Source organism: Canis lupus, chromosome 25 (assembly GCF_011100685.1).
Source record: "Canis lupus familiaris isolate Mischka breed German Shepherd chromosome 25, alternate assembly UU_Cfam_GSD_1.0, whole genome shotgun sequence".
Classification (NCBI taxonomy): domain Eukaryota; kingdom Metazoa; phylum Chordata; class Mammalia; order Carnivora; family Canidae; genus Canis; species Canis lupus.
In genome coordinates, this window is record NC_049246.1 from 8,814,987 (window position 1) to 8,841,856 (window position 26,870).

Consider the following 26,870-nt stretch of genomic DNA (forward strand, 5'->3'; position numbering starts at 1 on the left):
TAATCCATGCTGCAGAAGTCATACTAAATGAAACAAATAGTAAAATATCACAACGATGAAGGAAACCATCTTTGTAAAAATATATGCAAGAAGATAGAGTTCAAAAAGGAATATTCAGTATATTTTATTTCCCCAGAAAAATAGCTATGGTGTCAGATAAAGACTTCTCAAACAGGTTCTGTTCGGTTCTTAACAGAATCTTAATTCTTCCCTATATTTACCAACAATTTGAGAAACTTGCTTTGGGCCCATTTTGCTTCCTTTTCATTGCACAGACATTTGTTCAGAGGCTACCCAGTCATTCCTATAGATTCTATAGTAATAGTATCATATATATTGTATCATACACATGTATATATTCTAAAATATAATTTTAGTCATGTTTTAGAAAGCCACCATCATACCTTATCCCCTAACTGGATAAGTATTCTCTCTCTCTCATTCTGGTTTTGTACTAGAATAAATTTTTTAGCTTAGAAACAACTTTGAAAATTGATCCCATTAACTATGATCTTGAGAGCAGGATCTTTTCAAATACACTTCAGAAAAGTACAGTTTGCATCTCCCAAGTCTGAAATTAAGAAACCATTAGCTGGTTTATGCCTCATTTCAGTACTGGTTTAAATCTGAATAGCTTTACTGTGCATTCATCAAATATTTAAATATTAATCATTAGAAGTCTTCCTGGCTGCAGACAGAACTAGAGCAGGGGCATTGGGAAAGGCTCAGAGAACTAGAAGAGGCTTGTGTCTCATTTACACCACGTGCAGCAAGGAGATTTCAGCATGGGTTTCAAAAAGGCCTGGGGATGCTTTCTAAAAATTCATCTCTCTTTGGAATAAACCATTTTTTTTCTGCACAAACATTCAACTCTTACTAAGGGGAAGAACTAGGACAAAAAAAAAAGAGAATGACTATCTTCTGTTGTGTGATACAAGAGCCAGCTCCACATATACTTTTCGGAGTTGTAGTGTGCACTCTGTTGGCGTAAAGGGATTGTCATTTCACCTTTGCTTCAGTTCTTGCCACACAGAAGAGCTCTTCCTGAGAAATGAAAAACTTCAATCCCGTGTACCCCTAACGGTGTCTTATAATCTGGCTTAGATGCCCCATGATGAATCCCTGCTGGCAGGAAATTACTCTCCACTAATATTTGTCTACTGCACAATACTTTAAGTACCAGGCAAATTGACTATCAATCTCAAGCAAAATCTCAGTGCCACTTGCTCAGTGAAGAAATTCATTCATCATGTTCTAAATTAACCATTAATAAAACTCACCTTGCTAACGGAGGTGTAACTTTTTGTTAACTGCAGAAGTTGTTGATGCTGCATTTGACTGACTTAGCATCAGCTTCTTCCTCAGAATCAACTGGCCACTCTCCCATAGTTAAATTAAATTGTACCTGATTTGCCTCCTAATCTTTGTACCATCACTCAACATTAACTTGCAAACTCACTGAATAGCTTGGCTTGTCAGTTATGCAAGGAAGACCAAGGGACACCACTGGCATAAAGTAAGCATTGCAGTGGGAGGGAGGGAGACTTTTCTCTGTATTTGCAGGACACTTTCAGAATCAAAGAGGTGAGCCATGATTCTACTGGCTATTGGATCAACAGAGCGGTATTAATTGACAATTAATATAAAAGCTCCAGGGCCTCCATTATATTTCTTAGAAATTAAGTTCTTAATTTCTTCTCACCTTCTCACCATCTATATTGATACTCAACTGCTATTAACAGAGTCCCTGAGTATGAACTAAGCTGTGATTCAGCCACCAGGGGACTATCAGAGCAGGACAAGACTTCTTTCTCAGGGCGTGTCTTTCATTGTAAAGAGAACATTCTGAATGAGTCTTAGGGGCTTAGACAGTGTACAAATGATTGAAGCTGTCCTTACATACCGCTTCTACTGTTGCTATCACAAATAATATTTGCAGTAATCTGTTTTTTAGTAAAACATGGCTTTGCTCCTGAGACAAGCTTTCTTGGCAAGAAATTGAATTCAACAAATTGTCTACCCAAATGAGATTCCCACCCCCAATCACAGACAAAGTTAATTACTACACCCATTTCATAAAACTGTCAAGTCTCTCTATAAGTCTAGTAAGCTCATGGACACAGGAGCCTTCTAAAATCTGACACCATTAGTTTGGAAACTAGTTTCCTGGGTTCCATCTCTTCTGTGCAATCAGTTCTCTCCAAACCATGTGAAGGCATCCTTCCTTGCTGAGGTTCTAGCAGCTGTGTGTTTGCTGGACTCTCTCCTGTAGAGTTTTTTCTCTTCTTACTAGGTGACAGCTTTGGCTTATCAGAAAGAAGTTTGGGGAAAAGTTCCCAGAACAGCTCATAGATTGAATTATTTTCTTTGTAAAGGCTTCATCATATTCCTCTTCAATTCTGTTTTAGGTCAAGACCAGGGTTGTTAATATTTCTGTCAGCTTCAATTCCTTCATCTTCATCAATTATTCTGTCTTCAGTGTCCTGCAGCCTCCTCTGGGCAGCCTCCCATGGTAACTCTCCAGTTACCTGATCCATTGCTTCACAAAGATTTCTCATGCCAAAAGAGAAAGGTCACCAGTACATGGAGCCCTCATATTCTCATGTCCATCAAGAATGCTGCCATTGGGACCCAGCACAGAGCATTGCACCAGTCAGGCTTTGTTTTCTTATTGGACAGTCTCCATCATCATTATGCTTTTGCCTGTGTTTCTTTCCTCAGTAAACTAAAACTCCTCAGGTCTCTAGAATCTAGCTACTGCAGCCTGAGCCATAGCCGGTAGGACACCTCAACCTATCTGCCTCCACGGGAACTCAGACAAATGTGGAGGCTGCACCCATCTCTGGCCTGCCCAACCCCCAGTCCATGAGCTGCAGCCACACTGAATGTCCAATCCTGACCTCAAAACATGTGCTTTTATTTGATTATAATCCCCTTGCTCATGTTTTCTCAGATGGGTTGTCTCCCAAGTGCATAAGAATAGTGAATAACAAAATTTCTTAAATTTTATAATAGAATGTCAACCCTATCCCTGTCTCTTCTAACTTAACACACAAATGCATATTTAGCCATATGGAGTAGCCTACACACCAGATCCTTATATAGGAGGATTATTACTATTTGCTATCCACCACCATCAAATGCTCCACTCAGAGAACTGACATTCAATATAGAGAAAATGGCATAAGACAATTCTTAATTTAGCTATACATGAGAATTGCTTGAGAGAATTTTAATTAAAAATACAAATTCCCTGTACCCCACCCTAGAAGTTCCTGATTTGGTAAGCATAGAATTTAGGAACAGCTGGCTTTTGGAACTCCTGGCTAAGGAGTATATCTCTATGCACATCTTCAGCTGTGTCCTCCTATAGTGGGATCACTGTTAAAATCTTAATGCTTGTTTTCCTTTATTTTTTCCCCTACACTGATCCCTGCAACTCCAAGAAGGTAAGGGGTTGTGCTAGCTTGCCTCACAGTAAGTTTTTACTGGGGTTGAAAGCAGAAATGGCGGAAAGCCTATCTATTGAAAAAATGTCATAAATACCCAGAGGAAGATGATGAAGCAAAGTCATGCAGACTAAGAAAGATTGTACATACCATGATAGAGAATTATGCTGAACCACATGGCACATATCTGGGACAGGGACAGGGTCTCATAAGGAGAGGCTGTAGATATATATGTAGGAAGGACCCAACCCTAGACCATGGGATTCCAATGTTGACAAAGGCTTCTACCCTCAGTGAGCAGTGTGGAAGTGCATTTGTCAAGGTTCACTCAGAGAAGTATAAACAGTAGGAGATTAAAATATTTGGACTTATTAAAGGGAATTGGCTTAAGCACTCATGGGAGCTGTCTCCACATCTAATGCTGGAACCCAGAACCTACAGGCTGGCTGACAGGAAAGAAGGTCATGAACAGGTTGGAACCTCAGAAGCATGATCTGGAACCCCAAGAAGCTAGGGTAATACACATCAATTCTTGTTGCCTGTGCCCTTCATAACAAGAGTGACTTGCAGAGGCCAGGGTCCTCTGTTGAGGACCTAACCAGATCAGGAGTCAGAGAAACAAACTGAAAGAAGTTCCAAAGGGAAGGGAGATCAATTACAGGACAAGTTGCTGCTGCTTTCCAATTAAATGAATCAACAGATCAGGACTGATGTGAATGTGCAGTAAAATAGCTGCTGTCTTCCTTACCTTCTCCAACTCTCAGGAGAATCCCCCTGGTGGGTCATGCTAACAGGAAACACAGAGGGAAAGGGAATTCTGGGAAGTGTAGTTCAGTTTAGCCAAGTGGGCATATGGCAAAGTCATCGTGGGAAGCAACAGAGGCTCCAGCTGTCACAAGGAACCAGTGTGGACAAAGACATCCCGAACATTCTGTTTTGTGTAAGGGGATGGGAGAACCGTTGCACCATCCTGCAGGGAATCCCAATTATTATGAACATTAAGTTTTCTGTCAGCCTTACAGGAGAGGGCTTAGTTAGAATTACTTTGGTGTAAGGGAGATAAAATAATGTGATAAAGGTGATGAAATGCAATCCAGTGAGGCCTTCAGAAATTTGTATGTTTGGATCATCTTAGCTTAGCTCCCTCTCAAAACTGTCTTCATTAAAAATTCATTTAATATGACTTTGTATTATCAGTCATAAGAAGAAACAACTGTATGAATACCATTGCATATTTATTACTGAAAGTATACATCACTAATATCAAGGGCATTATTTAGTTTGCTGTCCCCTATTATAAGACTTATGTAGAGAACCAAAGTTAAAGTGTCCCAAAGATGCCATAGACTAAAGTAGGCAAGAAGTGCAAGGGCCATTTTGGTTCAGAAACCTATTTCTGAGGATTTCTGAATAGTTTCCTGATATTTAAGTTGGAGCAGTGTGTTGTTCTTAACATCATTAGGACATCTTGGAGACCATGATGTCCTTTCTCACAGTAATAGCTATTCATAAGAATCCTCATAATGCCCTAAATGGAGCTAAGTTTCCTCTCTGGCCAGGACCTGCATAATTGTCTTTCTATCAATGGCTGGTACCCTTGGCCCATTGTGTCCTAGATTCTGTAACTGTGTTCTTGACCTCACTCAGAGAGCTTCCATACAAATCACTCAAAGTATTGAAACTCAAGTGACCTTTTTAAAGAATATTACTAGTCTTGCTTCCCAATCCTCTTGAAAAATGCTTTCATTTATGTCAAATTCTATAAAAATCCATTTTTCTAATCTTAAAAGAACTAGCAAATTTATTTTTTCTCTCCCTGATATCAACTGGAAGATGACTCCTAGTTTTAACCCAGAGAGCTGTGTCCTAGAGCCATCCTAGGGCCTTAAATTGTGCTCATTGATGGATTCTGAGGAGCCAGGCTCTCTGAAGTACCCTGAGCTAGCTACAGGACCTAGCTGCAAGGTCCTAAAACCCTTCCTACAGGAAGAGAAAGGTAGGAATAAAGTTTATACATTGGGATGAGAGATATAAATTTGAATGTTATTCAACCTCTGTGACTTAGTTTCTTTCTGTCCAGGCACCATGTCCTTCTCATATCTGGGGTATATAGGGCAGAAGGAGAGGGTACAATCAAGAGCAAATAAAAACTAAAAGATCTCTTTCACTAAAAATCACTGTAAGGCTTTGAGGACTCAGGGGCGTAGTCTTATGCAACTTGTGAATGCAGAGAATAAAATATGCAAGGGTGGCAAGTCCTTCTTTTTCTCATTAGGACCAAGAACAGACATAGGGGACCTGAGGAATAAATCATTTTTCTGCATGAACCCCAGGCTAGAGAGAGAATAGTAGGAAAAAATATATATGAGTTGGCAATCAAATTAAATATTGATAGCATTTAAATTTTTTTATTAAATATAGCTATAGCTACTTACTATTTATCAGGTCTTGTTTTGAAACACTTGGCAAATATCCATTTAACTGTCATAATGACTCTGTGACATTGAAAAAGTAAATATTATCTTTATCTTCACTTCAGGTGGGGATTTTCAGCCATTTCATAATGCCCATAATATTCATTTCATTGTGTATTAGTAGCTACTATAGCACTGGGTCCTACAAGTCGGAACAAAAATGAGGGACAAAGTGAATGCAGTAAGCCATACAACTATGAGACACACATCCAAAGGTATTCCAAGTATATTTGGGGAGAATTTTAAGGAACTAGATTAGCCTATTCATTTATTTTATTGACCCCAGGGATTTACAAAGCCCAGATTTCATCATGTTGCCTGAAAACATGATTAAAATAATATCCTCGTATCAACTCCAACAATACTTTCTAGCAAAGGTCACCAAGTCAGATCTCTGCAAGGACCAGGCATAAAACGTAAGTGAATGAATCTACTCAGGTGTAGAAATATGGTGTCTGCTCCATATAAAGGAGGAAACAGCTTATCAGATCTAGTCAATTTGCTCAGACTCTCCATTTTTTCAAGAGAAGCTAGAAATCCATATTTTATGCTAAATCTCCCTATTTTCACATGTTGGCAGCTAATTCAATTTTTGTAACACTATATAGGTTAATGAAGCACATCTGTTAGTCTCTTCTGGATCTTGGGCATCCATTGTACCATATCTGCTCCATGGCCTTTGTGCCATGGCCACATGAGGAATGTCCTTATAAGAAACAGAGAATCCTGTCAAGGACTCCAACTTACGTGCAAGTCATGCTCCTTATGCTGAACTGTAATCAGCCCAGAGACTTCTCTTTTCCTCTCTGGAATTTCTTTCAAAACATTTTGAAAGGACTTCTTTAGAAGTGCCAGCCTTACTTATTCCTGTGGAGTCTGAGAGGAAATAAACAGTACACTGCATAATGTTTCCCAGTCACTCCCTTGAACCAATAATCAAAAAGCAAGGTTTCTCTGAAGCTTCTCTAACTTGTTCAAGTGTATCCAGTGTGCCTGGTTCTTTGTCTTCACCAATTTCTCTTACATTCTTCTTCTGTTTCCCAAACTATCATAAAAGACTCAGAAGAACCTAATTTCATGCAACCTTCTGCTCCATGATGCTCCATTCCTGGAGCTCCAAGGACTGCTCAACCCAGTGGCTCACATCAGTCTTGGCTGTCCTCCATCACAAGGGCTAGAATATGTCTGTCTTGTTCACTGCTACTAAACTAATCTTGGCCAGGTATCTAATATAAATCCCTAGGTAGGTGCCAGTCATCTGAAAAATTACTTTAGAATGACTCAATGTAGGAGTGAACAAATTCATTGACATTGTCATTTTATGTAGCTGACCATACCATCTTTTTTTAAATCTCTCAGATACCTTGACTTCTGGAACACAGCACATATCTCCTTGCTTCTCACAGTGCTGGATCTTCCCTCTCTGGTCTGTTTGCTCTTAGCTATCACTTACGTAACTGTTAGGTAACTGGGGCTCTTCTTTCTATATCCCTGCTGCACCTTCCTGCACAGCTGAAGGACTCCCACAAACTGGACTCAACCCAAAAGCAATGTCAATAGGGTTCAGGGTTCATATAAGCTTGGAAGATGCTAGGCTGACTTAAGTCTCATGTTTCTTTTGAACAGGGCTTCCTAGGGTTTTAGAAAGATAAAGAACATACTAACATGTTCTGAGAATTTCTAACAAAAATTTTAAAAATTACTTAACTCTGAAAACCTCCTTCTTATAAGTATTCTAAAGGTCAAATATTCTGTGGGTCACATCCTGGGAAGCCCATTCTAAAGAAAAATAAGCCAACTAAAATAATCCTAGATTAGGATGTATGTAGGACAGAAGACCAGAAGTAATGAGTGAAGGGCCATACTTCTTGACCTTCGAAGGTCTTTATAACTACTCAGTGGGCAGTCATGATTCCTTCAAGAAATCTCTACCAAGTCACCTGGTTAGTCACTTAGTTCTAGTGAGCAGAGCATCTGACATAATTCATGTCCTTGATGAGTTCTTTTTTGATGCAGCCTGCCTGAGTGTGCCACAAAACCTCAGGGAAAGAGCTCAGTTAGTCTATTCTATATATATATATATATATATATATATATATATATATATATATATATATATATATATATGATTGCTTTGATGATGTGTGAGGGAAGAGGTATAGAGGACACACATTGGAAATAAATCTTGTTAGAACACTCAGAACCTGACAGAAAGGTTTGTCAGTCATAGAGGAAAAATGAGATGTGAAGAGTTCCAAGACAATAACCTTTGGAAAAACTAACAATCAATGAGCAGGGAGAGAAAGAAGAGCCAAAAAATATTACAGAGGGGAAGCCAGAGAAGAAAGAAGAAAATCAAGATGCTGCATTATTAATAGTAGTAACATTGGCTAACATTCAGTGAGCTGTTGTAGTTATTCATTGCATTCATTCAGTGAACTTTATATTATTGAATCCTCACAAGAGCCCCAGTGAGCTTGCTGAAGTTAAGAAATTGCCCAAAGTCACCCAGCTAGTAAGTGGTGGTAGAGTTGGAATATGAAACAGTCTACTCCTAGAGCCCATATGTAGAGATGGGGAATTCCCACCCCCACCCCCCCACCCGGCAAGGTGGAGGAAGAACTTTAGAAAAAACAGTTTGGGTAACAGTGCCAAATACCACAAGGACACAAGTGAAACTGGGAAGGATTTTAGATTTGGCAGTTATAAATTTTGGAAAGTGCACATTCCAAAAGAAGAGAGTCACAGAAACAGAAGCCAGATTATTGGTAATGAGATAGTGATTGGATGGAAAGAAGTTAGAAGTAGCTGGATATGTAGCATTTATGTAAGAAATCTGACCTCAAAGGTCAGATTTCTGGAGGTAACTTAGTAAGCCCTTAATCCATTGAGGCCAGTATACTACTCAGAATACAGTAGTTGCTTTAACAACCCCCAAATCTCTGTAGCCTAAAACCAGAGAAGTTTATTTCTTGTTTTCATTAGAGTCCAGTTAGGTTTATGAAGGAGGAGCACTGTTCCAGGTAGTCCTTCAGGAACCTAAGCTCCTAGCATGTGGGTCATCCTTTAAAACCTCAGAATCCTCTACTCAATCTGTGACTCTTAAAACTAGGAAAGAGTTTATAAATGAAAGAGGGGGAAAGGGAGAGATGACTAATGGCTAGGCTTAGAAGTGATGTACAGGGGATCCCTGGGTGGCTCAGCAGTTTAGCGCCTGCCTTTGGCCCAGGGCATGATCCTGGAGACCCAGAATCGAGTCCCGCATCAGGCTCCCTGCATGGAGCCTGCTTCTCCCTCCTCCTGTGTCTCTGTGCCTCTCTCTCTCTCTCTCTCTCTCACTCTCTCTATCATGAATAAATAAAATCTTTAAAAAATTTAAAAAGATAAGTGATGTACATACATTTACATTACATGTGTCCAACTATCACATGTTCACATGACCCCACTCTGACCAGAGGACTATCTAGGATATGTGCTATAGGTGTGTCGCCAGGAAGAAAAGCAAGCAGCTTGCCTTTAGCCTCTCTCTCTGAGCTCCTCTGCTACAACTCTGTTCTTCCTCTGCTTACTAGCTACATGGTATAGTGAAGAGATAAGTTGAGATGCTTAGAAACCCTAGTTTCTTTTCTACTTTTCATTTCAAAAATGAACTTGAAGTCCAGTCTTGGTATAGTCTGCCATCCTCTCCTGCCTCATCTCTCCTGACTGGCCCAGAGTTGGCCTCTGCCTGCAGTGCTAGACTTCTACTTCCAAGGAGACTGGTGGCCCTAAGCTGGCCCTGAAATAAGAGAAGTGATGGAGGGATCAAAGCAAATACAGAGGAAAAGAAAATCCCACTTACTGTGCTGACAGTACCAGGGAAGGCTACATTACTTGGTAAATGTGAATGAATAGGGGAGACAGGGAACAGTGGGTCCCCTAGAGAACACTTGCTCCTCCTAAACTTCTAGCTGATTGCAGGGCTTAGGAATATGGGTCCCTTGTTGCCAGATCTTCACATTTTTCAAGAAAAGTCAGAAATCTGGATTTTTATTTGAAAAATCATAATTAAAAAAAATGATCAAACAAAACACCCATGGGCCAAGTTCAACCAACAGGCAAACCATTTTCTGTCTCTAGATTTTGCAATATGACTCCAGGGACTCTAACCTCCTCACCACTATGCCCCATTATGCCACTCATAGAGCAATCAGAAGACCTCTGGCACTCTTGAATAACCAGTATCATAAGGAGGGAGGGAACTGGGGGCAGGGGGAAAATGCATTCTGAAGAAGCACCTCTGATAAACCTGACTTTGAAACAGCCTACCAGATGCTGGTATGCCAATGATGCCCAAAGTGCCAGAAAGAGGATGCACCTTCTAGATGCATGTAGTCTAGAACATTTCTAGGTTAGGCTAGAGATTGGGTATAAAGAAATCTTCCTCAGGGGAACCTCTACCTCACATTACCTCTGGGATCCTGGCATGCTATTGCCAAACTCTGTCCCACATCTGGGGTCCATCATACCCCAATTTATTCTGTGAAGTAATGCCACTCTGAGCCATTATGATCTCACCAAGTACTTAGAGAAGTGGACCCGTATATAAACAAATTTCAGAAAGCCAATAATGATTTATTGCCATGTGATACTGCATCTATGACATCTAGGCTTACAATCTTGACTTTTCTTCCTCCAATTTATTTTTTAAAGATAAAGATTTTATTATTTATTCATAGACATAGAGAGAGAGAGGCAGAGACACAGGCAGAGTGAGAAGCAGGCTCCATGCCAGGAGCCTCACGTGGGATTTGATCCCGGGACTCCAGGATCACGCCCTGGGCCAAAGGCAGGTGCTAAACTGCTGAGCTACCCAGGGATCCCCTCTTCCTCCAATTTAAATCTCAGTTGAAAAGAACCTTCTGATTAGGTCTGAGAAGGGATTCGCCAATGTAGAAAAGGGAAAGGCTAGAAAAAATTCTACTATTGAATTAGAATTAGATGCATTGATTACTATGGGGATTTTTAATATGTATACACAGTTATGGGAATGGTTACAGATGTTATATATGTGTGTATATTAATATATATGTATGTATGTGTATATACATAACTTTGTCTGCTGAAGGGGCCTGAGAACAATGACTGCCCAGTAGAAATGAGCATATTGCTCAAATAAAACTTGGCATCTAAATGTCATTTTTACTAAAAGGAACCAGAGCTCCTCAGTGGAATAGCTGTTTCCATCACTGGATTAGGAATAGCACACACCCACCCACCTTTTTTTTTGCCAGAAAATACAAAGATACTCAAAAGAATTACTGGAACAAAAGAGTAAGAGCCAGCTTGAAGGGGCCCTCACTGACCAAATCTAGAAAAATTTTAGCATATATAGTGGGCATACCACTGTCTAGCAACTGCAGAGACTCCATGTGGTTCTGTTAATGCCTTGATAGGGAATTTGAGGCCAACATTAAATTTGAAATATTTAAAATATTTAAAATAGATAAGTGCTGAGCTACTTTAGCAACATAAACAGTTGTATTGTCAGTGAAAGAGCCAGTAGTTAAAAAAAAATCACCTTACAGCCTATCCAAATTCCCATCTGAACATATACCAGCCATGCCTGACAGCTGGGCAGGTATGGTTAATGTATAGAGAGCCATATGCTCTTGAACTTTTTGATTCTACAGAGCAAGATGCTTATAATAAAATATGACCTATCACCAGTCCACAACAGATGCATCCAGAGTCTGTTTTTCAGTGCTCTCTGTCTTTATTCATAAATATGAAAGAACAATGGGTATTTGAGACACTACTCTCCACAGTCTCCTTTTTTGCTTGTTGGGACCAACACTGACCTCAAATGATCTCTCTACTACTGAGACATTCTCTAAGAATAAAGCCTATAACACTGAAGACTGCTGAAAAGCAGGACACTAAAGTGGTGTCTACATGCTACACAATGTTTAAATTGAACTAAAGATTAAGAATTAAAATATGCTTTTGCAATAATGACAAATGCACTGCTGCATCCAACCACATGTACTCTTGTGAGACAAGGCCCATAGGTATGGTCTAACTCAATTTAAATACTAGTTAATGTTAAGTGCTGTGCATGATAAGAAAAGTGATCAGTACCATTCTTTGGTCTTTTATTTCAAAAAGTTTTGTTCATTTAAAAGGAAGGCATGCTTGCCATGACTGAAAAATTCTTGGCTCAAATTGTTGAGACTCCTTCCTGGTTACACTCTGGAAAGTAATTTGGTACATCTTAGTGAACTTTTTTCGGTTTTTTTTTTTGTTTTGTTTTCTTCTTTTTCCTTTGAGGATATGTACGGAGCAGTTTTTATTTGGTCTTGTTTTTAATTAGCCAGTGGATAGCCCTTGAGTAGAGGAGTATAGATTGATTACTTATTCCACTTCCTGGACCTAATTTGGAAAACATAATCCCATGTAGTGCTATTAGGAAGTAATATAATGGAGTAAATGTCTCATTTAATAACGCATAATCCTTTTTGAAAGTTGCCTTTTCTCTCCTTGAGTGGGTCCAGTATTTTATGGAACTTATTGTGACTTATAAGAATGGATGGAACTTTGATGCACCATATATGTGACTATGACTGGCAAGGAAATTTGTCTGCCATGTGTTTTTCTTGAAGTTGTTTTCTGACCTCTTTCACTGATAAGGAGAGAAAAATATTGCACCTTCTGAAATAATCCAAATGGATTCAGTTCTTAATTACTTCCCTGTTTAGAAATATGCACAAAATGTGGGATTGCAACCCATTACATAAAATCATAACCATGGAGCCCATATTAACCCAAAGTTAATAAATACAAAGGGAAGAAGAGAAAGCTCATCCTTAAAATAGAATACCAGCCAACGTGTATAGAAGCAATGGTGAAAATAATCACTACTTGACAGTCAAACCATCACAGCAGCACTTGATACCAGCAGGAGTTGTCAATGAATATGAGGTTTGGTGGATGGAGATTTGAGGAAGAGGATAATTTCAGACCATCTTTTCACAAAAGATAGATTAAATACAAAGGGAGAGATAGCAGCTTTACGTGAGGAAAGCTGGCAGACACTAACTTGCCAGGTGATCATGATCAACATCTTAGTGGGACCAGTAAACATTGTGTGGCCATTGACATGATGCACTGAGAAGAGTCCAGCATCATTTCTGTGCTATCTCTGCCTAGAATATATGGCTCACATCTGGTGAGGAGGAAACATAAGACCAACTCTGGCTGGTGGCCATGCTATAGACCACTGTATTTTTTTAAGTTTTGTAAAGACATGAGGACAGGAAAAGACTGTTCCAGACTGAAGGAAGTTGATATGACATGATCACTAAATATAACACATGTTCCTAGGTTGGATGCTGAGCCAGAAAGGAAAATAAGACATTTGGTGGACAGTTGTTAAAATTTAAAATTTGGTGGATAGTTGTTAAAATTTGAATGGTTTATAGATGGGAGGGTAATGTACCAGTATTGATTTCCTGATTTTCAGAGGTCTGCACAGTGGCAATGTAAGGGAATATATAGTATTGTTTGGGAGAAGTATATCCCACAATATTAGTGGTAAGGGGAAATCTGGGTTTAAGGGATGAGGAAGTTCTTTGTTGTGTGTTTGCAATTTTTGGTAGATTTAAAACTATTAAAAACAAAACAAAAGGCTGGAAGAAAATAAAGCAAAATGGTAAGAGCAGCTGCCCTCTGAATACCAAGATTATGCTTGGTTTTTAAAATGTTTTGTTAAATTTTGCTATATTTTCCAGGTATTCTATAATAAACATGCATTTTTTTCGTTGATGAGGCATCATAATAGAGTACATAAAGTATACTCACTTGATTTCTTACTTGTGTATACATACTGGGTGAGACAGAACATTTCCAGCATGATGGAAGTTTCCTCTAGGTGGCTTCCCTGTTTATAGACCATCACCAGAAGTTTCCGTTATTCTAACTTCTGATATTTTACCAGCTCTTAAATTTCATATAAATAGAACCACAAAATTACATTCTCTTTTGTGTCTTGCATCTTTTGCTCAATATACCTGTGACCATCATTCATGTTATATCTACCAATAGTTTACTTCTTTTAAATGCTAGGAAGTATTCCATTATTTGAATAGATCGCAATTTATTCCCTTTCTTCTTGGTGAGAGTTGTTTTTCCAGTTTGGAGCTATTGTAATAAAACTTCTATGAACTCTTTTGAACATTTCATTTTGTGGAACCATGCACTTAGGAGAGGAATTGCTTAGATGTGGTATAGACCAGTGGTCAGCAAACTTTTTCTGTAAATAACCAGATAGTATTTTAGGACTTGCAAGCCATACATTCTATCTTAACTAGTCAACTCTGCCACAGACAATACCCATTTTCCAAGCCTTTTTAGATACTTGTAAGTTGCCTCTGGATATGCTCTGGATGCTGCTCTGGTATCTGCATTTGTTGCAGTTATTTTTGATCATGAAGCACAAGCATGAGGACAAAGGCAACATACTAAGGATGACAGGGCAAAATATAAAAATAAAATTAGTCTCTGATGGCATTTTTGAGCAGCTAAACCAAAGCCAGAAACTACCTACTTCAAAAATAATTTATATGTGATAAAAATAAAACCCTATTAAGATTCTGTGAGTTTAATTTTTTACTGGTAACTTAATGCGTTGCTAATAGATATTTTATTTATTTTTTTTTAAATAATAAATTTCTTTTTTATTGGTGTTCAACTTGCCAACATACAGAATAACACCCAGTGCTCATCCCATCAAGTGCTCCCCTCAGAGCCTGTCACCCATTCATCCCCACCCCCCACCCTCCTCCCCTTCCACCACCCCTAGTTCGTTTCCCAGAGTTAGGAGTGTTTATATTCTGTCTCCCTTTCTGATATTTCCTACCCATTTCTTCTCCCTTCCCTTCTATTCCCTTTCACTATTATTTATATTCCCCAAATGAACGAGAACATATAATGTTTGTCCTTCTCCGATTGACTTATTTCCCACAGAATAATACCCTCCAGTTCCATCCACATCAAAGCAAATGGTGGGTATTTGTCATTTCTAATGGCTGAGTAATATTCCATTGGATACATAAACCACATCTTCTTTATCCATTCATCTTTCGATGGACACAGAGCCTCCTTCCACAGTTTGGCTATTGTCGACATTGCTGCTATAAACATCGGTGTGCAGGTGTCCCATCGTTTCACTGCATCTGTATCTTTGGGGTAAATCCCCAACAGTGCAATTGCTGGGTCGTAGGGCAGGTCTATTTTTAACTCTGAGGAACCTCCACATAGCTTTCCAGAGTGGCTGCACCAGTTCACATTCCCACCAACAGTGTAAGAGGGTTCCCTTTTCTCCGCATCCTCTCCAACATTTGTGGTTTCCTGCCTTGTTAGTTTGCCCCATTCTCACTGGTGTGAGGTGGTATCTCATTGTGGTTTTGATTTGTATTTCCCTGATGGCAAGTGATGCGAAGCATTTTCTCATGTGCGTGTTGGTCATGTGTATGTCTTCCTCTGTGAGATTTCTGTTCATGTCCTTGCCCATTTCATGATTGGATTGTTTGTTTCTTTGGTGTTGAGTTTAATAAGTTCTTTATAGATCTTGGAAACTAGCCCTTTATCTGATACGTCATTTGCAAATATCTTCTCCCATTCTGTAGGTTGTCTTTTAGTTTTGTTTTAAGAGTCTTGAAGCTTAAAATTTTTTTTTTCATTTAATGGATAGAGATTAAGAACCTAACTTAGCTAAGAAAAAAATTTCAGTTTTAATTAATAAAAAGACTAAATAAAATGCTTATTTATGTCCTCTCTTTATTCTCAAAAGATCTAAAATCAGCCAAGATTATACTACACAGTAAGTTTAATTAGAAACCACAAGAAAGACACTGGCCAAAACTCAAAATTCATAATAAATCTGATTACAGCTTAAAACAGATTTCACTATGCATTATCTATAAACTCAAGTTTTGCTAAATTAAATACAGGCTATCATACTTTATTAAACTTAAAAGGATAAAATTTCCTTTCAGTTCTTCATAAAAACCAGCTGTCATTCAGAAGAGTCTGAGCATTTTTTTATCTGACTTTCTTTTCTTAATTTGCATTTAAAATAGTTTCTATCATATTTTATAATATACAGTATCTGTTCTCCCTTAGCCTCACTACTGCTGGTTTTTTTTTTATAATAATCTCTCTAAATTATTCTATCTTTACATTCATCTTGTCCTTCTTAAATGAATTCTTCCCCCACACTCCCTCCTTCATCTTCACATCCATCTAGCTATTCTTTCCAGTTGCTTTCTAATTCTTTCTTTCTTTCCATAATGGCATACCTAAGATTTGTTTATTCCCACCAACTGTTATAAATCTCAACCCAGTACTTACTTCTCTGTTGTTATTACACTGTTTTCTCTTATATTCTTGAGGGCTTCCATTTCTCCCTAAGATTCTTTTCATTATAGGGATATCAAGAGGATAGTATGTGAAAAAACATGGGGGAAAAATTCAAAACAACTTACCTTTGTAACACCAAGCATTGCTAAAGACGTTTGAGGAGTTCCAGGTGATACAAAAGCAAGAGGAGAATAGTCAGAGACATTGACTGATGGTTTCCAAAGAGTTTCAGTCTTATCTTCACTTGCAAAATTGTTCTCAGCAAATAAAGGTCTATCTTCTAGGCTCACAATGCCACATTTTGCCCTCTTAGCTCGCAGAAAAGCAGCCATTAGCTCTCTTAAGTTTGGTTTTGGGACAGCCTTGGTACCAAAACTTAAGTCTCCATCTGATGAAGGCCACGAATCATCAGTATCTGGTTTACTGGAAAGACTTTTAACCTTATCAACTGCAAGTATATTTGCTCCTTTTCCTACTAAAAATTCCACCATTTGCTCTTTGTTTTCATTTACAGCAACTAAAAGTGGTGTCAGGTCATCCTTGTTTTTTGCCTCTATATCTGCATTCTGTAAAAGCAGCTTCTCTGCTATTGATACATTGTCACCAAAGGCTGCATAATGGAGAGCGGTGTTACCCTTGTTGTCCTTAAGATTTGGATCAGCACCGTGTTCCAGCAGAATAGTTGCACATGCCTCTTCTTGGCATTGTACAGCCTTCATTAGAGCTGTCCTACTTTCATCATCACGGAGGTTGAGCTGGCATTTCCTCTCTACCAGGATAGTCACCACATCTACATGGCCATTGGCACAGGCCAAGTGGAGAGCAGTCCTGTTCATCTTGTCTCTATCATTCAAGTCATTTATCCCCAGCAACAGAATCCGCTGCACTTTCGCTGCGTTGCCCCCACTGGCAGCTTTGTGGATCTTTCTGAGATCTCCGACTCGGATGTGGTACCCGGGGCCCGGGTTGGCGAGTTTGGTACCATTCAGGCGCCGCGAGCCGGCCCTCCGCGGGCTGATGTTGAAGCCCAAGGGCAGCTCGCCCCTCTTACCCCTGAAGCTAAACATTTTCTTCATCGCAAAGCTTTCAGGCTTCACAGACACAGGTTTTAGCCGCCTCTACAGCTCAACACTTAGCGCTAGAAATAAGGCAAGCCGGCCTCGCGGCAACGTCCCAACAACTGAGCTCAAGGATTTAGAATCTTCCTACACAGAACAAATGTCACTAATAGATATTTTAATTCAGCTTCAGTTATTCAACAAACTAACACAGATTTGATGAATACTTGGATACACTATGATTCTGTTCTGCTTTTGTTTCGCTGAGTATTAAAAGGAGTTCACAACATGATTCCCACTTAAACTATAGTATCTTTCAAAGTAGAGAAATATATCGGTATTAAAAAATGAACACATGATACATAACCATCCCATTTCAAATAAATGATATGATAGTGACCAATTGATATTTCTAAATATAATTATTTTCTCTATTCTTTGTGGGAAAATAAATATTTCTTGCCTGGATATTGAAAAGGAGAAGACTGCTTCAGTCTAAAGATTGAGGTTGATGCCATTCACAAGTGAAAGGCAGCTACTCTCGTGGAGAGATTTAAGAGCTCCTAAAGGCCTGTGTAAGCAAAGTTAAATTACTTAGTCACATTTCTTCATGTTTTAAAAAGCCCACTGCTAAAACACTTCTTTGGGATTAGGGAATTATCCTGGAGTGGTCCTGGTTAAAGTAAATATCTTAGCCAGAAGGTGTAATATTAATAATCATCATTGTAGTTTATGTGCCATAGTGCTACCTGAAAGCAAGCTTCTGAAGGATTGAGGTGACAAAAAGGTAGAATTTGAGGGAGATTTGCAAAGAGAGGTTTAGAAGGAATTTTGAAAGGTTTAGGACATTCCCTGGGAAGCCAAGTATACTTGTCTACTCGGGCTGCCATAACAAAATACCACAGATTGGGTGGTTTAAATGACAGAAACTTATTTGCTCACAGTTGTGGAGAGTGGAAATCCATGATCAAGATACTGGCAAATTCACTTTCTGGTGAACTCTTCCTGGCTTGTAGATGGCCACTTTGTCACTATGTCCTCACATAGTCTTTCCTTGGTGCCTGTGCAATGGGACAGATGGAGAGCAGGCTCTCTGGTGTCTCTCTTACAAGGGCACTAATCCTCTTGGATCAGGGCCCCCCTTTAATGACCTCATTTAGCCTTAATTACTTCCTTAGAGGCCCTATCAACAAAATCAGCCACATGGGTATTAGGGCTTCAATATATGAATATTGGGGGGAAGGACACATTCATTCCATGACACCAGGAAACAGAATGAGGTGCTAAATGTTGAAGGGAAGGAGCAAGAGAAAAATCATACAGAAGCCATGTGACATGAAGACATGGTCACTGGCTTGGAGCCCAGTGTTCTGGTCAAAGCCTTACCACCAACTTGTTGTGTCTTGGGCTGTGTGGTTCAACTGCTTTGCGTATCTTCAGTTAAAATGAAAAAAGCAAGTGGGAGATCTCTACAGTCAAACATATAGTGAGGTAGATGTGGAAAGAGGCAGTATGGCTCTTAGATCAGGGAAACAGATCCCTGGTACTGGCCCCATGCATCAGGACTCAGGGTCCTGGAATGCCTTCCTTCAAGGAAGCCCCCCCCCAACCCGCCCTAAGCCTGGCACTTGTTGGGACTAGCCATGCCATCTGTACTTGGTGTGCCAACCCCAGATATGGCCATTTTCTTTTCTGGGAGCACTTTCCAGCTCTCCTCCTCACATGTAGGGTAGACTAGAAGCCCTATGGAGCTCTGGAATTCATACTCAGGAGTCAGCCTGGGGCCTCATAGAGGTACAAAGTCACAGGAAGCAGCTTGAAGAGCAGGTTACTACCACTGCCTGCCACAGTGATTCTTTTACAGGATCACATGAGATTGGGCCACCAAAATAGTACTGAGACACTAAATTTGGGCTGACTCTCACTTATATAGGACACAGGACAAAGAATCTTAACATCCACTGATTGGAAGATAAACAAGTACCCCCATTATTTTAAGTCTTCATCAGTAAATCTCTAATTCCCATGGGTCCATGAATTTTGTAATACAATTTCTAATTGAACTGCTTATATAGACAGGCAACCTACAAAAAAATTTTCCCAAGGCCCATGTACCCTGGGGGTAGCTCTAGAAAGAGGCATACCTATGTTAGTTACAATTTGTCTGACACTATATCTGGTTAAGAAATTAGAGGAATCAAAGTAGATAAGAATTAATGGAAGGTTTCCAAAAGGGGAAATCCTGGCAGCTAGAAGATTACTCAATCTTTGGGAAAAGGAAAAGCAATTCAGAACCTTTATGAGCCTTTGTTTCTTTTAAATAACACTAAGGACAATAAATGAAATTGAATCTCATGACTTAAAATTACTGAATGCTGAGTTCTTCAGCGTTAATCACATGTCAGATGTCTGGGTACTTATTCATTGCTCTATAAACAGCCCCCTAGTCCTAATCTTTTTTTTCCTTCCTAGTCCTAATCTTGAGAGTTAAACTGTAGAGCAGTCTCTCCTCTTATAAGACAGATGCAATTGAAAAAGCAGCTAGGCAGTTCTTAGTGGGTCATTTCTAGGACTTCATTGGACTGGTACATCAGTGTTTTTGGTGCCCTTGTGGCCTTTGGACACAAGGCCAGTTATCAGTTGATTACCTTTCAGCTCCAATCTACCCTTTGTTACCTGTTCTGCCATATTGGAGAGAGACCATTTAAGCATTTCTCCTTTGCAGCAAGCATGATGTTAAGTTTTGTCAGTAAAGTTCTGTAGAGGGACATTGCAGGAGGGAAGGGGCTTCTCTTCCTGGTGCCAGTGTGTTCACCTCATTAGACAATTGCATGTGCATGGTTTTTCCTGCTGTGCCCAGTGGGCCAGCAACATGTGCCATCTGCTAGTGAAACTCTCCCCCTACCACCTATCTCAGAAAGCTGTGCAGCAGAATGCCTCTGGTGGGGGTCCTTTCTATTACAGGCTACCCCCAGCTCACTCTCCTTTGGACCTCTAGAGTTCACTTTCCAAAAATGTTAGCAAATCCTCATTTTCTAATGCTAAACTTACAGCACTCATTGTGTGAACATTTTCGGTCTGCAGAAATTCTGCAAATGGTTTAAAAAGGGAAAAATAGAAATGAGCTTTAGGGAACACTTACATTTCTCAACATATTTGCACCATTTTTATTCCCCAGAGGAAGAAAGACTAAGAGAAATGAAGGCAGGGTGGCACATGCTGCAGAGGTAGAGCTTGGCAAATTGATTATTAATCTGGCTCTTAGGATACCTGAAGATTCTGGCACCTACCTAGATGCCAAGATCAGTTAGGAACACTTTTTATGAATCAGGCACTGTTTTAAAGATTACTAGAACAATCATTTAATTCTCACCACCACCATATGAGGACAGTCTCCAACTAATAGCCTTGTTCTAAATGAGGTTGAATAACTCGGTTGAGGTCTACAAATGGCAGAGCTTGGATTTCAACCAGGATATTCTGGCTGTAGAAAATATACTCTTAACCAACTGTGCTAAAGTAACGAACTTGGTGGTTAAGCTTAGAGTGTCCCTTTGGAGGGAATTCCTCAAGACAGCCCTTAAAAACAAAACAAAACAAAGCAAAACAAACCCCATAGTAGCTTAACTATTGTTTTTCATTACACTACAACCCATAACTTATTGAACCCAAATATCCACTTCCTTCACTTGGCATCCAAACACTAAAATGTTAGAGATATCACAAAACCAGACGTCATACAGAATTTAAACTCATGATCATCAATCTCAAAGGGACACCGAACCCTCCCCCTCTACTGTTTTCCTCATCATAAGCTCACGTTCTCATATTCTGAGGCATTTCAACTTTCTCTTCATCCCTCAAACTTCTCCCACCATCTTCTCAACAGCCGTCTTCCCCCCTACCTTGCCTCATTTTTAACTGAAAAGTAGAAGTCATCAGATAAGAACCTTATCTTCCCACAGTGGAATCCAAAGGCCTTCCTGCATTTGCAAACGCGTTTTCTTCCTATCACAATGGGAGAAAGGCCTTCCTTCTAACAATGGTGGGTTCTTCCACCATACTCAGGTCATATCCACTCTCTACTGTGTCAGGAGTTCACTCTTTCAATCTTCCCTCTTTTTTCTGTATTCCTGTAGTAATGTTCTCTCTCTGCTTGATTGATACCATCAGTATTTCATATGCTGTAGTATCTCACATCTTAACAAAGAGATTCTATTTTGACCCTATAGTCCATTCCATTGCTCTGTTCTCATCCACAGCAAACCTTCTGGAAAAGGCTATATTCACTTCGTCACTTGACATGCTCACCCAGTCCAGTTTTCTTTTGTCCTACAATCTCTAAATGAAACTGAACTAGTCAAGTCCCCAGTAAATTCCACATTTTTCAAATCCAGTGGCTTATTTGCAGAAACTTATTCATTTAACTTGGTGACCTTTGTCATTGGCTACTTTTTCAAATCCTTTTCCTATCTTAGTTTCCCTGATAGTATATTTTCTTGGTTTTCATATCAGCCAGACTGGCTACATAGACCATGGATTGGGAAACATTTTCTAGATTCCAAATAGTAATATTTTAGGCTTTGCAGTCCACACAGGACTCTGTTCCATGTTCTTTTCTGTATCTTTAGGTTTTTTTTAAATAGCACTTTAAAAAATATAAAAAATCATTCTTAGTTCATGGGCAACATAAAAAACAGACTACAGACCAGATTTGGCCTATGAGTTATAGTTTACCAATCCCTGGCTTAAACAACAAGCATTTAATTCTTGCTTATGTTTTACCTTAATCATGGGTCAGGTGAGGGTTCTGCTCATTTTAGTGACTCTGGATTCAGGCTTATTGAATAGCCACCATCTCAAACATGATAGTCACTATGCCAGAAGGGGTGAAATGAGGGTTCTGGAATGTTCCATATCAGCAGTGCTGATTCATAACTCATTGGCTGGAAGTAGTCACATGGCCCACCCAACCATAAGAAGGCTCTGAAATTCAGCCCTGATGGTGAACATCACTAATCAGAGTCACATTTTTGGAAGGCAGTTCTCCATAGGTCTCTCCTATTTCTGCATGCCTTACAAGCAGAGCACTGACAGCTTTTGTTCTAGACCACCTTTGCAAAGATGTCTTTACAGCAAAAAGCCATGAAAGATAGAAGCTATGCCTCATTCTGGAGCATAGTTTGTTTACTGTTCAATATAATAATGTGTTTCCAAGACAACAGATGGGCTAGTTTACTTGGAACCCATTAAAAATATTCCCTAAGCTCTGATCTGAGTTCCTCACCTATGATACAAGCCCATTGTGTGTGCAACAACTATATATAACCCCCATTGGATTTGGGGGCAGAAGGGACCGAGTGAACATGAAGTTTCCCATGAAACCATAGCAGGCTAAGTCAGAAAACAAAGAAGGTCCTCATCCTCATGGGCCTTATATAAGAGTGGGGCCAATTTCATTCTTGGCACTTTATCATAAAGGTCTTTCTTAAACTTCCCTATAAGTTATTCTCTACCACATTATCCCAATTCCTTCTTAGATGTTATAAAAATTTGAAACATAAATTCTGTCTTAATTGTCCATTTCCCTTCTCTTGAATGTAAGCTTCCTAAAAGTTGACATCACCATCTTCAGTGCCAAGAACAGTGGTCTGGCACAATGGCTACATTGAAGGAAGAGAGGATGGAAGAGAGAAAGAAAATTAATGTGGGTGCCCCCAATCTACAACAGGTCTGAGTACTTCTCTCAAACTCCAGAATCAAAATGTATTCAGAGGGGTTGGCCAAAGGGACAGCAAAGCCTAGCCTTCAGGAAAGGTTAGTCAATGAGAGTTAATCCAGATGTAGAGATCTTTTTCCATCAGAACAAGAACACTTGCATGCTGAACTGTATCCCTGAATAGAGCTAAGTTTCTCCCTTGAATGGACAGGTATGGATATAGATCTTGGCTGGTCCTTTGCTGGAGCCCTTTCAGCCTGCATGGCAAAGCCAATCCTGACAATACAAGGAAAAGGCCCGGGTATCAGCTTTGACAGGTTAGGGAGGATGGAGGCAGGCAGTTTGTCTTTAATTTGCCTCTCTCTCTTAGCATGGCTTTTGTAAGGTTCCCTCAGTCTGTACTTTCTGTGGATTTTATTTCCAATCTAGTGACTCTTGACAATTTTTAGGTGAAAAGTCACACATCTACCTCTCCTTGCCCTGCCACATTTGGAGGGGAGACAAAAAGGGCCATTCTTGTAAAAATATGTGGTTTTGTTCTAATTATTATTATCTCTTTCCAAAATTCAGTTTCTCCTGTTTATTTTTGTTCTCTTCTGCTCTCTTGGTGTTCTCATCCTTTTCTCCTTTTGCTTTTCACATTGCCAGCTTTCTTTGTGATTTCACCTGAAATAGCATTACCCTGACTGTTGACATTTTCAATATCTCTTTTCTTACTTGAATTTTAGGTCTTGCAAACTGGATTGGGGAGAATGACAACAATTTTTACTTATTTACTTCAAATTGCAGCAATAGTTCAAAAGGTCTTGAATTTCTAGAGCAAGGTGAGGTATTGTTTTATTAATTCAACCACTTAATACAGACAGAAGAATTTGTTGGCTTTTGAATCAATGTGGCAAATGGAAGACTCAATTTCTTTTCTTGAAATGAACTAATTAGGCAAATGTTTACTTCAGTAATGAAGGGCAAATGTGAGCTATGCACTTCTGGTGCCTTGGAATTAATTTCCGTATTAGTTAAAACAGTGATTCTCAAAAAGGTATTCCTACAGAGTAGTTTCCCAATGAAATGGGCTAATGTATTCTAGTGCTCAACTTTTAACAGTAGTATTTTCCCATAAAATTATGTGGGGGGGAAAGTAGATGAACTGTTTTCTTAATTTTAATATTTTTCTCCCATAAATAGTGTTCATGCATGTGGAAGCTGTCACTGCTTATCTGTTAACAAAAGTCAGTAGATGTGACCACATTTAATGCATTAATAGTAGACAGATATTTACAGAAAATTCTGTTATCCTGCTAAATCTTTTGCATTCTTTTTCCAAATACATCATTTCACACATCTGAAATGGTTCCTGGCTTCACAAGGAAATAAATTCAATATTTGTGGATCTCTAAAATAAATTCTTTGATTTCTGGTTGTTTTACTATCTAAACAAAATTATCACTTTCTATTCCAGACTATGACACAGATCAGTTCTCCTCATAATAGCAAAATTATGAAGTGTTTATTATTCAGTCTTAGAGAAACCCTCATACTGCTACTTCTACATTCTCCAAAATTCATTAGCTAACCTGGTTAGCCCAATGGGGACTCCTAAATCAATGCTAAACAAGGCCAAATTCTAATACAAGATTGTACCTTCCACTATCTCTTGGACTTTCTCATTTGGTTTTTCCACTTAAAACTGCAGAGTCAGAATGTTTCTTTCTGTATATGTTGATTTGAAAAAATGATTGTTCTAGGAAAACCTGGCTGAGTTAATGGCAATGAACATCTATCTACTAGGGTTCTTTCTTTGTGCTGAGTATGGATGGATTTCCATATTAATCATTATTACCAGTTTCTCTCTCTCTCTCTCCTTCTCTCTCTCCTTCTGTACGTATGTGTGCCTGTGTGTGGGTGTGAGTGTATTGATTGAATGACCTATCATTCAACCTCAGGTCAACAAAGTGATTTAAATTACTATTTCTGTGGACCCATTTAAGATGAAAACATATAAATCAAGTGCTGTGAAATAATAAAAGAAACATCATTCATCACACTGTTAGTGTGCAGTAATGAGGCAGGATGCTGAGTTTGGGTTAAGAGGAAAAGAGCTGTCTTATAGCATATGCGACATATGGAAGCTGTGTGCTCAAGTGTTTGTGATATAGATCATCTTGCAGGAGACTTCATGCCTCCACTGAGAGCAAACACTTGATATTTATGACCCATCTGTCAACTCAGAGTTTACTTTGGTTTTTATGTTCCCAGTTCTCCCAATCTTGGTGGCCGTGAGAAAGTGAAGCATAATTGGTTTCCATGGAGATATTATCACTTTTTGCATGTTATAGTGCAGCTGAACCCTTTAAACCCTTGTTTTCATGTTTAAATGCATCAGTAAATTGTTTAGATTACCTTTTCCCAAATGGACTTCATGTCCAGATTGTTGTTACTTTTCCCAAAGATTTAGTTGCTTGTAATATTATAAGAGGAAAGGAGCTAACTTGCTTGTATTGAAATAGATAACCAAGACAAGATAGCCAAGAACTACATGAAAAATAAGTACCAGTAAATGTACTGACCAAGTGCCAACTACTCTTACTTATCCAACTAAAATTGTATACCACATAACAATTGAGAGATGAAAATTTCATTAGGTTTTCTGGTTATTTTCTACAGTTATGTTTGTCACTAAATAACTGCCACTTTTTTGCCACGTAACAAGACAGTTGTGATAGGGAGTGTGAAAATAAAGTGGGTTTCATACAGTGTCTATACCAGGAGTTCTGAAAAATAAAGGGTAAATCTTAACCTCAAAAGTGGTGCTTAGGTTAAGAGAAGTGTGTCCTCTGTGTTCTCTGAGGCAGTCCCCAGATGCTTCTATTCCTCTGCTTACTACATTAACCTTGACATTTTTTATTATGGCCCATGGATCCTCCTCCTGTATTATTTGAGTGATTTAGCCCACAATCATGGGTTCTGTGGATCATAGGTAGTTTTGTGGTTTTTCCCCCAAACATCCTGGCAGAGCTATACATTCACATTCCTAACTGGCCCAATGGCCTTCCAGAGGCCACTTTAGGCACTTCAAATGCAATATGACCAAATCTAAACTCTACCTTCCTCCTTCCTAAATCAGCTTGCCTTCTCTTATCCTTTGCCTCTGGGAATGGCTCCACCAAACTCCCAGTGTCCAAACCAGCCTTCTTCCTTGCATTCTACTCCATTGCTTTAGCCAAGGCCCTTGTCACCTCTTACTTGATCTACTGCAATGGCATCCTTACTAATTCCCTGTCTTTAATCTTACATCACACTAATCAATCCCTCAAAATCTCTCTCTAGTATGCATATTGCTATAAGCTTTTACCTTGATAAAAATTCTTCAAGATCTTACCATCAACTTGGACAAAAATCCAACTCTATTTACAGTCCACCAAATTCTGCATAAATTTAAACCTTAGTTCTCAAATCAGCACCATCTTCTTAATTGTACTGCTTTTAAAATGTTAGTGTTTTCACATTTTATTAAAAAAACACATACATACACTTTTAAGAATCAAGTAGTACAGAAGGTCTATAATTAAAAGCAAATGTTCTTTCCCTGATCCTGTCCTCCCCTGGTCCAGATCCCCAGGGCAAGCACTTTTCAGCACTAGTTTCTAATTCTTCTGGTGTTCACCTGTGTATATTTAGAAAATATACTTTCACTATCATTTTTTTGCTTAGCAACTTTAGGGATCCCGTTACCTGCATTCCCCACCTCCTCCTAATACAGTTACATCACCTA

The 26,870-nt window shown here is 39.1% G+C and overlaps 1 protein-coding gene and 1 long non-coding RNA gene across 9 annotated transcripts in view; both read right to left on the reverse strand.

Annotated features, from left to right (window-relative positions):
• Nucleotides 1–17,465, reverse strand: part of LOC111092301 (ankyrin repeat domain-containing protein 26-like) — a 95,430-nt gene extending 77,965 nt beyond the window's left edge. For 7 of the 8 annotated variants that reach the window (XR_005378375.1, XR_005378374.1, XR_005378373.1 and 4 more), the window contains exon 1: nucleotides 16,447–17,465. Coding sequence is in view for 1 of the 8 variants with exons in the window: in XM_038573338.1 (XP_038429266.1) it covers nucleotides 15,608–15,622; nucleotides 16,447–17,397 (966 nt within the window). In the remaining 7 variants the exon portion in view is untranslated. Of the gene's footprint in view, nucleotides 1–15,571; nucleotides 15,623–16,446 lie in introns of those variants that run through there. The other variant, XM_038573338.1, reaches the window with a different exon arrangement.
• On the reverse strand, nucleotides 5,882–13,838 carry LOC119865900. Its single transcript, XR_005378387.1, has 3 exons — nucleotides 13,763–13,838; nucleotides 6,671–6,799; nucleotides 5,882–6,065 (listed from the first exon to the last, which is right to left on the reverse strand). It is a non-coding gene; the product is annotated as an uncharacterized LOC119865900 (long non-coding RNA).
• Nucleotides 17,466–26,870: the final 9,405 nt, after the last annotated feature.